This window comes from Tigriopus californicus, chromosome 2 (genome assembly GCF_007210705.1).
Source record: "Tigriopus californicus strain San Diego chromosome 2, Tcal_SD_v2.1, whole genome shotgun sequence".
Classification (NCBI taxonomy): Eukaryota; Metazoa; Arthropoda; class Copepoda; order Harpacticoida; family Harpacticidae; genus Tigriopus; species Tigriopus californicus.
The window spans coordinates 8871078-8883291 of record NC_081441.1 but is presented as its reverse complement, the minus strand read 5'-3'; the positions used below and the strand labels follow the sequence as shown (position 1 = coordinate 8883291).

At 39.0% G+C, this 12214-nt stretch overlaps 1 protein-coding gene and 1 long non-coding RNA gene across 2 annotated transcripts in view; one reads left to right on the top strand and one right to left on the bottom strand.

The window, feature by feature from the left end:
- Positions 1-9668: 9668 nt before the first annotated feature.
- Positions 9669-12214, top strand: part of LOC131892821 (uncharacterized) — a gene marked incomplete in the record, with an annotated part of 6220 nt that continues 3674 nt past the window's right edge. Inside the window, 4 exon segments of the mRNA XM_059242675.1 lie at positions 9669-9749; positions 10119-10381; positions 11852-12018; positions 12109-12214. Coding sequence (XP_059098658.1) covers positions 10138-10381; positions 11852-12018; positions 12109-12214 — 517 coding nt within the window.
- Positions 9743-12214, bottom strand: part of LOC131892823 (uncharacterized) — a 2761-nt gene continuing 289 nt past the window's right edge. The window contains exon 2 of the long non-coding RNA XR_009374614.1: positions 9743-10010. This is a non-coding gene — a long non-coding RNA (uncharacterized LOC131892823). The remainder of the gene's footprint in view (positions 10011-12214) is intronic.

Here is a 12214-nt window from a genome sequence, read left to right as displayed (position 1 = left end):
CAACAAAGTTTTCCCAGACTAGTTTTCTCGTTCCAGTGGAAAAAAGCGTCAAGATTTTGCAATCCCACAAACTCACATTGAATAGCGTCTCTTTCCCTATGCTTGAAAGANCACTATATCCATGATCGACGATCAAATCCAAAGATTTATTGGATAGGTCAGAAAACCACTTATTTAACCAAAGTGGACACTGTTTTGCAACACAATTTTTTACAATTGCTCTGATTTACCTTTGGAAATAGATTCTTTTCAGACTTCAATTGATATAGAAGCTTTTAGAAATCAACAAGTTTAACTTAGAGGGCAAAAGTAGCAAAGAGAATGAAAAATAAAGAAGGCGATAATTGTGATGATTGTCAAAATGAATGTATTAAATGAAGGCAAATAGTTCCTTATTGGAACCACTTCTCGAGCTCTTCATGTAATGTTTCTTGTTTATGGCAAAAATAAAAGTAGAATCAATCCATGAATCATTCAATTGCATGATATTGTTTTGATTTTATATTTTTGTATAAAAATGGACAATGAATTAATGAAAAGAATCAAGAGATGCCCATCCAGGGAGGGCAATTTAGTGCATAATTGACTTTTGCAAGAGAAACATATTAGGAGACTTCTTGAAGTCTCCAAATAGAGGTCATTAATTTCTCATGTGATTTATCATTCATTAAACTTGATTATTTCATGATGTCATTCCGGAAACTGAGGTTGCTTATTATTTATGTTTTCCAGTATTTTCAGCACGCAATGTCCAAACAACTCAAAAATAATGGAAAGCAGTCCTTATTTTGATAATTTGCACTAAAGAGCAAAAGTGCACTGTTTTAAAGTGTTTGGATGATTTTTGGGACTACTCAATTATAACTCGTTATTGTTGACTTTGAAATTAATTGACCTGGTTTCTTGCCCTGAGAAAAAGTCAAAAAAGTCTCTTCAAATACCAAGACCAATGAGACACAAAGTCCATACTCATGTCCATTTATTGGCAGATTTTGAAAACAAAAACTTGAATGTCCTCCTCGTGTACATACTATCTAGTTTTGACCAGCGAATCTCGATTTCTCCACTTCTTGAGCTTGATTCTATGATCATTTTCATGTGTGTTCGCTCTCTCCTTACTCACAGCAACTCAACGCTGCTGAGGTGGTGTTGTCATATGTCTGAAAAGTCGTTCCTACTTTTCCACTACTCAAAGGTTGGCGGAGGTTCAAACTAGTCACCACATGGCTCAAAGACCGACCTCCCACAGACTCGTTCCTCCCAATTGAGCCACTTCAAACTTTTCCAGCCACGATCTCGATGTTCCTTGCCATCATCCTGGGCCGTTCCTATCTGACTTGTAAGTTGTTTGGAACACGGAACAATGGAACTCCAAGGTGGGAACGGAGATGGGATCTCACTTCCTAGCCACTGTTATTGGACTTAAATCTGAATCCTGCTCGAAGAGAGTGTGCCAGGACTTCTAAAGTTGTTTCCTTGTTTGCTTACGTAATGGAAAATGGGACCTCTTTCCCACAGCAATCTGAATTGAGCGTGAATTAGAAAGTACAGCAAGCGTTGGTCCTTTTTATGGAGCTTCGTGACAGTTGAAATTTAGGGTGCAATGGGTGGGTGTTCACGTCAATGAACGAAATGAAACGCAACATGCGCGAAAAGATATGTTTTTATTTTTCTCTCGAGTTTCAAATGGGCAGTTTGGCACGTTTTATTGTTGTGTCGTTGTGAGCATATCGCTCAAGAAGGCGTCCGCGAGCACATAATGAGAAGCTAAGAAAAAAAAAGCCGAAGCCTTTAAACTTAAAGGAAGATTTCCCCCCGGAATTAAAATTCCGTTGTTTGTTTGGGGATAATGAGGTACTCACTCCAGCGTCTGAAAAACACCAGAGAGAGTTATGCAAATTTTTCGCCTTTTATGTTCCATTTTAAGAGACTTTTCGCACAATGGGGCCGCCTCACAAAAGGGTCCAATTGGCGTGTTGGCGGAAATGACGACAAAACTAGGCCAATTTCACTCTACATTCATTAGCTAAAATTACTACTTGTTCTAAAAATCAAGCCAAGATGCATTTCCACTTTCCACGAGCCCTATTTCAAAGGTTTTAAATTTCAGGATATCGGGAACCACCCAGGTTTAGATTGCAAATTGATTGCGATAGTCCTCTGCTTAGAACTTTGTGGAGGATTGTTCGCTCAATTGATCCTCATCCAAGTTCCAATCGATGCAGTACACAACTACTGTACTGGGATTGGAGTTAATGTACAGTGACGAGTTTGTGTTTTCTTTGCTCAGGGAACCAAATGTTTTCCATTCCTCCCAACCCAAGCCTATTACTACTCGCTTTCTGCCCTCTAAAGGCATGTGATGTGTATTCCGAACAATCTGACTTACGTACGTCGGAAGTATCATTTGGCCTCAATTGGCGGTGCAAAAAAGCGCACGCAGGCGTTTTCCTCGTCTCTCCAGAGACCCAAATTGGGCAAACTTATTCCAATATGGATGAGAGAAAGCTCAGAAAAGATCATCAACGTGGGTGTGGGTGTGTACGCGGGTGAATGGAGTACATTGTACGTTATGTTATTGCTCCCCCTGTTCAGATATCATTAAGAGGGCTCGAATGGAGTCAATCTGGTTGTTTGTTTGCATTCGAGGTAATTACTTGATCTCAACCATCCGCAATGCCCCATTTTCTGTTCGACTGTACTCATGTCCAACTAACAAGCATTGCAACTGGTACAGAAGGAGATATTGAATCCATCAGGGCTCAGAATGATGCTACTTCTACATTAGAAAGGGGAAACCTTCTACACTGGAGTCTTGGTTTGAACACTGTTGGTAGCTTGGAACATCAAATGGATAACTGACATTTTATATTTATTCATAAAATAATGGCATTTGATCCCAACAATCCGGTCCAAGGGCAAATTTGAAATCAACTTTGAGTTTAACAATGCCTTTTGCAAACCCTGTTTGCAAACCAAGGGAAAATATTTGGAAAATTTGTTTCATACTTCAAATGAGCGTGAAAAAAATGAAAAACAACAGAGCAAGTAAATTTACCCACCCATTTGAAATTTTTACGCAAATTTGCTTGATAATTTAAGAAATGAGACTAAGCAATTGTAAAAGAATTTCAACAAACCCATGATTTTTCATGCCACTATTTGAATGACCGTGTAACAAATGAGGCAGAAAACAATCAGTTATATGTTCATATTTCTCTAAAGGCGTGTCTTGAGTTTGAAAAAGTACTCAAAGAAAAACACATTCTGTAAGTATCAGTGGACATTCCATTCCCATTGGTTTAGTGTTCTTAACCAATTGACGAGCGGCCTAGCCTCATTCGTGAAGAAAAGGAATAAATAATTAGGTTGGAACCATGTCCGTGATACAAAGGCATCTTTGAGATGGAATAACACTTTTAGATAAGCAAGTATGAGATCCGAGAAACCACATTTGATTCCTCAAAGCAAGGCCTCGGACCTGAACACAGTGTTTTTGATACTAAGAAAAATCATACTAAGCATTCAAAGGACAGGCTTTCTTGTTCCATATAAGGAACTGTATAACATGATCCTGTACAAATTCCCGAGAAAGAGCAACGAAAATCCTCAATAACTTTTCCTAAGTTTTAATGGTCTGACAAACTTCTTCTATTATGAAAAAACGGAGACCAAAGACGAAAACCTATCAGCGAGTTCATTGAACTGATTTTTTGATACCTTTACAACGGCCTACAGCCTCCCGGGCTCGGGGATTGTAATACCCAATTTCACTTCATGAAATACAAATAATTCTTATTCATCTTGACATTGATAAAATGTTTGATCTGCCATTTCTTACTCGTATATTGATTTTAAGGCTGCTCTGGGATTTTGTTCAAAAATTTGTCCAAGTATGACCTAAAACTTGCTAATGGATCAACCCCTACTTATGTATGTACATGTATCTCTTCGAAAGTTACAACAATTTGATCACGGAAGGGGCCCCGAGAGAGAAGAGAAGATAACTTGGTTGTTTTAACTAACCTAGATTCTGAAGGGGTTGAAGATGCTTGCAAAATTGCACATTAAGCCGCTTAGGTTTGGTTCGACAAGCTTCGTCAAAATCGAAATTTGGCTAAATGGCGTCTGCGGTCATCTTTTTCTAAACCAAGGAGGACGACTATGTTGTATCAGACTAAATCATAATATATATGACTGCATAATGCTTAGTACATAATATGCCTTAAAAGTAACTAAATATTCAAGTTTATTCATTTTCTGTTGCTATCTTTGTTTTGGGCTTTGGAGCCTTTGTGCTTATGGCTTTGAACCCCTATGACTAAAATTCTGTTCTTTCAATCGCTATACCTTTAAGGAAAATGTGTTCAATGAAACAATAAAAAAAGTGCGATAAAAAAGATAACCGTTAACATCTAAAGATGTTTTTGAAGATTATCATTAATAAACATCCTTACGAACTAGTCTTGAATACATTTAGTAGACCAATGTTGTTCCCATTTGTACCCTACTATCAAAAAGTACCCGCAAATATAGTTTTACGACGGAGAATCAGGAGTAAGTGAGGTAAGGCCTGTAGCTTGATAATGATTACATATTTTCAAACGTCAGAGCTGGTATCCCGTTCCCAGTTTAGTAAGGAAGTCTGCGAAAAAAAAACTTGGGTTCTTTTCTGTCAAATTATATTTTCATCGTCAAAACAAAAAAAGACATCAACAGTCTTCTTCATTCCATTGAAGTCGACAAGGCCTTTTTTCGGACCATCGAGTTACTATTAAGACCAGAGTTGATAGTGACTAGGGATCTATAGTAGTGACAAGATCTCTAGTAGTGACTAGATCTCTAGTAGTGGCTTGCCAAATTCTGTGTAGTTTGAGAACTTCGCAATAGGTTGGAAAACGCTTGACAGAACCTCGTCAAAGTCGGATGTTTTTGTCATATTTGACCCGGGTCATACCTTCGCCAGTTCCGTCCTTACAACTTCAGAGAAAATAAGTTAAAAAAGCCCCTCTTTGGGCAAACTGCAGAAAAGTGTATTCAGGCACTGTGATAAGGTCAAAGTCATCAAATGTGGGTCATTTTTAAAGAGGACTTCTTGGAATTGTTTTAAGGAGAACTTTCAAGTTTTGGTCCTTTGAGGGATTGTTGGGCTTTTCATCAGTGGAGAGAACAATCCGTCGCCATACATTTTGGAACACCTATATACAAAGTAAATACTTAAAATCATTGCAGAAGATAAATCAGCCTTTTAAGGAATCTCATTTTAGTCAATCAGGCTTTCAGGATTGCCAAAAAGAGCAAAGGTGGTGAAACCAATGCCAATTAGGAAAAGAAGCCAATCGACTAAAATTTTATTCCTCAGGTTGAGTCAAGTTGGTGACCAAGATGGCAAATCAATGATTCATACTAAAGGAAATGGTTTAGTTGTGAGCCTAAATTAAGTTCCAGACCAAAGTAAAATGCATTTGGTTTTGCTCAGTCACGCAAAAAAGAGACAGTCGGTTACATGGGCGCATGCACATAACAGTCCCTTAGAACTGTTCCATTCTAGTTTTTTTTGTGGACTTCCTTACCACTTGTAGGAATGGGATTCCCAGCAATTCAAGACGAAAAACTGATTTATTTGCTGCAACTCTACATTCATAAATTATTTGATCCACCAACGAACTAGAGTTGGCGGAGCTGGCTGGTAGCTCTTGATAATAGGGCTGATTAGGAATTTTGATCAAAAGGTGGTCCAAGTCTGACTTAAATCCATCAACTGATTACAATTACAAAATTGAAAATAAAAGCACTTATTTGAAGGTTTCTACCTTACTCCACTCTCCACTTAAGAACAACTCCGCAAACGATCCTGGATTTTTTTGAAGGACCTATGGGACTGCCCAGGCACCTTTTTGCCCTTAAAAATTAATGAATATATACAATACTAAGAATACCATAACCATGAAAAATATGGGCAGTTTTTCAAAGAAAATGGGTGAATGTGTCAATATTGTTGACATGGATATATTTTACCAAATAAAGTTTTTGTTGATACAAGCTGACACTCCAAGTCATGCTTTCAGAATCTCAATCTCTCAAAAGAAGACTTCTTGAAGGTTTTCCGCTGAGAGATTTTGACTAAATAATACTCCATATTAAGACATAGTTAATACACTTTAAAATTTGCTGCTCATCCTTGCAACCAACATGGACATGTTAGACTTGGACTCTAATATTTTTACTTCAGAGTTAGAAAGGAAAATTGAGATACGTCTCACCAACTTGGTTCTAAGAATGCCAGAGATGATCAGTCCTATCATCTGATCTCAAGCGAGATATGATGCTAGACAATTGAGAAGAATGTCTTTTTATGGTTAATTTTTCCCATTGTGTTAACAGACATACCGTAGTTTCAGGCAGGTTAAGCGGTCTTTGATCGTGGAGAACGATGTGCCTCCAAACCTTGTACTTGGTCTCGATGCTGATGATTGAAGGTCGGAAAATAGCTTTTTTTGTCGTTGAGGGTAGACTCCAGATGTTTGTCTAAACCAGTTTTCCTTACAGTACTATTAACGACTCTTCTGTGCACCTTGATTGCTCTTTAGATAACTAACGCATTCAAATTTTTAGATTTGCTGCATGAAGTCATAATAAGTTATTTTTCCGACCTTTATTGATGATTCTCAGACCCACTCAATTTGTTTCCGTCGGACATAAAGACCATGAGTTACTGTGGGTGGGGTGCTATGCCACACCTTCAGCACCGTTTTATAAACCTCCGGCTGAAACCTGGTCAACTTAAAACTTGGATTCCTTCTCATCAACCGATCAATAAGTTGAAACTGAACCACCTTTATTCGATTGTAGGATCAGGCAAAAGGTGTCTAAGAGTGCGTCTAAATGACGTTAGACCAAGAATTTTCATCTGGAGGGTGTGCCTCGACTCTCCAAACTTATTTTGACACTCAGTTCATGCCGTTGGTTGGTTGGGTCGACATTGATTTTGGCCTTGACGCCGTCAAGGCTGCTCTCTTCTTGTTGGGTCCATGAGACCCAGGCGCTATGATAGAGAAACTTCCACCTTGATTTGGGCGTGTTTGAGTCACTAGATAGTTCTGACATCAATGGCAACCATCCTGGCAATGTTGCTCTGAGTGACTTGGGGGTTGAAGAAATACAGGACGTTTTACCGGTTTGCGTCTTGGCCACAGGAAGTATATCCGGCTAGTGCTGGGGCGAGTCATTTGATTTTCTGACATTTTGACGCAAGTCTTCTACTGTATTCAAGTCAAACGAAAAAAATCATCTTGTTTTTATTAAACTAAACAAGGTTAATGAAACCATCATTCAAGGGCCGCTTTCGAAATATACAGGAAAAAAATGAATATCTTTTTGACGAGTCCGGTCAATTTCTTCAAAATGGAGTAAAACACTCGAGTGCACTCGGACTCGAGCCCGAACGCGCCCCAGCACTAAATCTGACCCATTGAATTGTATCGTTTGGGAATGTTTTGGCCCGACTATTTTGTTCATATGAAATTTGGACTTGCGCTTTGAGGGTGACATTTAATTTGTAAACCGGACAGTTTCGCCTTGACCTTTGAATTCGTTGGAAATTCAGAAAGACTCCTCCGCTAATCTTCACTTGTTCATTACTGCTCTTGGAATAGACAAATATTAGACGGTATCTTTACTTAAAAGAAAGATCCACCCTATATTTGTTGGCTCAACTGAAACCTGTGCTTGGCATAAGAATTGGTTCTTATTCAAAAGAGAGATGAAATCATGAAATGCATCTAACCTACAGTATTTGACCAGGCACAATCGAAACAGTTATCTAGTTTTAAAATGCAAGCGCTTCATCAGCTTATATTCTTTACTCTCTTCTCATATCTTCCTCGAAAGTAAACAACTAAAAGGATGACTGGTTATTCAGTAGGGATGGGGAGAGCTGCTCAAAACTTTTTAATTGTTTCAATGCTTTTTTGTATATTTGCTTTGTTTTGTACACTGGCCGATCTTATAGAAAGCCTTTTTACTATTTTTGCGCATATAAATGGTTTTTCATTGTTCCTTTTCCTTGATGAAAGCTTAGAATTGTCATATGTTGTTTTTTATACAACTTTTTGCCATCTTTTCCAAATCATGATATTTGATTTTTGGTTTATTTTTATAACTTAGCTTTTTCATTTTACATTTTTTGCGGACTTTGTTACCGCTACTGCGAATAAAATTCCCAGCACTTCAAGGCGGAAAAGTTATCCATGTTATTTAACTTTATATTCATATAATATCTGATCTACCTACGAATTAGAGCTGACAAATCTGGGCAGCCCTTGGGCTTGGGTTGAGCAGATATTTTGATTTAAAAAAACTGGTCGAAGTCTGACATAAATCCTACTACAGGATCAACACCTATGTACATACTCCCTACCAATATTTGATTATTGCTTCCCTTCAATTCTTAACTTTTTTGAAATGGTTTGATTCCTTGGTGTCTAGCTTTTTGCAAAGCTCTCCACGGATCGGAAGATGAAGCTTGTCCTGCCAGCTTCACCAAATGATTTCACCAGGAACTGTCACTGTCCAAGATATTTTTTCCAGTCTTCCTTACCACCACTAAGAATAACATCCTTAATTTTGTTATTTACCTTGGTATTCGTGTGTTTCACGTGTTTTTGTTCATATTTTTCAAACTTCATAACACTCCTCAGTTCTTGCTTTGGACATGCTTTAGTTGTGACAATGGCTTACCGGGCAAAATGGCGTTTTATATCCAAGCTCAATATGTCTTATCCAGAGCTCAGTTTGATGAGTGCTGTTGGTCTGACGAGCTCAAACCACTATTTTCAAATCAAAGGCAATGCATATTGGACTGAGCCTCATCTGAGTTCACAACTCTAAAGTCTTGCCTGACGTATCCTGAAGTTGATTGTAGGATACATCATCACTATTGTTCAACTGTACGGGGTTGATGCCGCGGGGTGATCTTTTGTGACAATAAGCTCAATGAGATCTAAATTTTAATTTAGAAAATAACATCTATTGATGCATCGTGGAATAATATGCCATTGCGATTATTCCTAATGTATTTTTTTCCACATTATCCACATATAAAGCAAATCATCCTAACGGGCTAAATGGAATCAAATTTGCGACAATATTGAGGTTACAAGTGCTGGTTTAAAGCATTAAAAAACTATGGGGATGTATCGTACCCAAACAAGAAACAACAAGTGAATATGAAGAACAACGGGCAAATTAGTGCTCCCTCAGTTTATAGGTAGAATACACGATCATTGAAAGTGAATCCTTTACCCTTGTGACCACATATGCTGCAGACAGGTCTTGTTTGGTTTTGTGCTTGGTGTTGGTACGGTATGTACGTATGTAGTCCGTACGTAGCTCGTCGTCCGGCCACAATCCATTGACTAATGACCAGCATAGTACGAGTGAGTGGCCCATCGTTCCCGTGAGATCGGCCAACAAAATTCTCCTGATAAAGAAGACCATCATCATCATCCGATGACTTCCCCGGGTTTTATATGCATTATAATCACAGACATGAATCTCGGCCGGGTCTGGAAGCAGATCTTCCCGTGGAAAGGGGAAAACTCATGTCTGTGAATCAGGCCTACCTTTCTGCCCGAGCGAACCGCTTTGAAATTCACAAAGCCATCAACAAATACTCTATTGAAGACGACCAGAAGACCAAGACAGGGCAGAAGAAAAAGACCTGCAACTACCAACTACTAAACGAAAAGGTAAGAGGGTATCATTATTTCTATCCAAAACTACTGTACATGTCAGTGAATCAATTCCAATGTTTCTGGCTGTATTTGTGAATGCGATGCCTTGCCGATGTTTGGCTTTGCTCCGCTGATTCTGGCTGGCTTGACACGCATCCATCCAAGTTTCGACGCAGAGATGCAACAAACATCAAGGAATTGATTTTTGTTCGGTTTGTTTCTGGTCCCGAAAGTACCAAAAGTGCCTCTGACTGCCATTGACGGGTGGTGCATCTTCTGGAAATAGAATCCACAACAACTTAGCCTCATAAGAATTTCAGTGTCAGTCAGTCAGTCATTCAGTCAGTCAAGTGGCGTGTTTAATATCGAATCCACATGTTCTAGAACTGAGAATTTTGTCGCGATGAAAGCTCGAGTTCTGTCGGGATTGGTTGGGCCTCTTTGGTGCCTTTTGTTCGTATGTTATGTAACTCTGGTGCATGGACACGTTCGATTGGACTTCCCCGTGGCTCGAGATTTGCCTCTGGATTTTTTGGACAATCTACGGACGCCTGCACCCTGTGGAATGCCCAAGGGCGACACCAGAACTTCGTTGGAAGCGGGAACTCGTCTCAATGTCACGTGGCATCTGGCTTACCCTCATCAAGGTTCGGACATCAATCTATAATTCCTTTATGAAGTACTGACTGATTGGAGAAGAGGGGTTGATATTGAACTTTTCAATCCAGTGATTTAGGGATAGATCGGAAGCACTTATTTCAACTGAAATTTCGGTGTCGATTACGTTTTTGCGACCGAAATCGAATTGGGGACGAGTGCAGATTAGAATTTTATTTTTCATGAGCCTTTTCTTGGACAGTAGTATTTCTCAAAGCTGTAAAGGTCTAGTTCTATTCTCAATTTATGGTGATATGGTTTTCTTTGGTTTCGATCAAGCCATCTTTCCGCCGAAATTTAAGGTTTCGGTGAAATGCTCCCGCTGTTCATCACAAAGTTCCTTGTCAGAGAGGACATTGAATTATACTCTTGACGCCAATCCTTGGTTAGTTCATGTCAAGTCCTATTCTTGATAACACCCCTTGGTTGTAACGTTAAGAGGTGTTTATTGAGGTAAATAGAATAACCGTTAGTCTTTTTGCGAGACTCGTTTGAGTTTGATGATAAACTAACATTTCCTGTTATCGAACGGCTTTGAAGAGGCTCTCGGTCGACGACATGTTCAAACCCAAGACCGGTTCTTTCCGCTCTTAAGTACTACAGGTTAATAAACGACCTCAATTGCGGGGCATTTCCATCTTCTCATTTATTGTATTTATGTGAAAATTAAAACATTTTTGAAAGGCATCATTCGGGGAAAAGTGTTGTAAAAGAACAATAAGTTTGTTTTGCCATTACCGCTGTAGGGGAAAAGTTATTGGAATGGTTTCCTGCTAACTTACAATGATTGATAACTTGCTCTGGATTTGAAATGGAATACAACTGTAATTAAAAGGCATACTTTTCCATTAACATTGAGCTATTGATCACAGATCTTCAATCGTCCTGTTACAGTGGGTTGAAAGCTATACTATGAAAGAGCTAGATTGACAAGTCTGACTAAAAATTGTAGGTCACACATTCCTCGTAGTTTTCTTATGACCAAACTTTGTCTCAAATTCCATTCCTGACAATTTAACAAGAAAGAGGAAAGGTCAGCCAGCCTTGACAATAATTTTGGCTTGACAGAGCGTTGGTAGCACCGTGGTCTGCCAATTGAGTTGAATGCGCTTTGTTCATGTAAATTCACATCAAGCCCTAATTCAGGCTAATTCATGCGTTACCGTAAATGCCAAAAGTCATCATTCATGACATTCTTTGAAATGATCAATTCCAACTCTTAAAGATAGGACACAAGTCAAACGTGATTCTAAAAAACCGATTTGATTCGGTTCAATTGCAGTCAATGAGAAACCCTCTATGTCAAACTTTGATTTAACCAATATTAATCGAATGAGGGGAAAGGGGCTTTAACAAATTTCGGTAAAACAAAATCGTGAACGGTCAAAATATCAATGGAGAACTCGTCAAATTATCAAAACATTCCGAAATTAAGTACCTCACTCAACCTCTCATTTCAGGAGGCTACAAATTGGAGTTGCTCAACGAAAACGAAGAGTTTCTGCAAAGCTTTACAAGTCCAGAGTCCAAAGAAAGTGACATCCAATCGGGTTGGCTTAATGATGATCCAACCGCTCAAAGACACGAGATTGCCATTCCAGCGGATTTGGAATGCAAGGGATGTACTGTAAGTAAACATGACTGCAGATTGAAGCTGACTTTAACACCGCCGAAAAGTCGGAACAATTGAACGAGAAGGATGTCAATTTCCCTGTAGATTCGACTCCTCCGACAAGCCAAGGAATGGAGTGGTGGGTATCAGTTTTGGTCATGTGCAGATGTGGATATTGTGGCCCGCAACTCCATGGTCAGTCAGGAAGTTT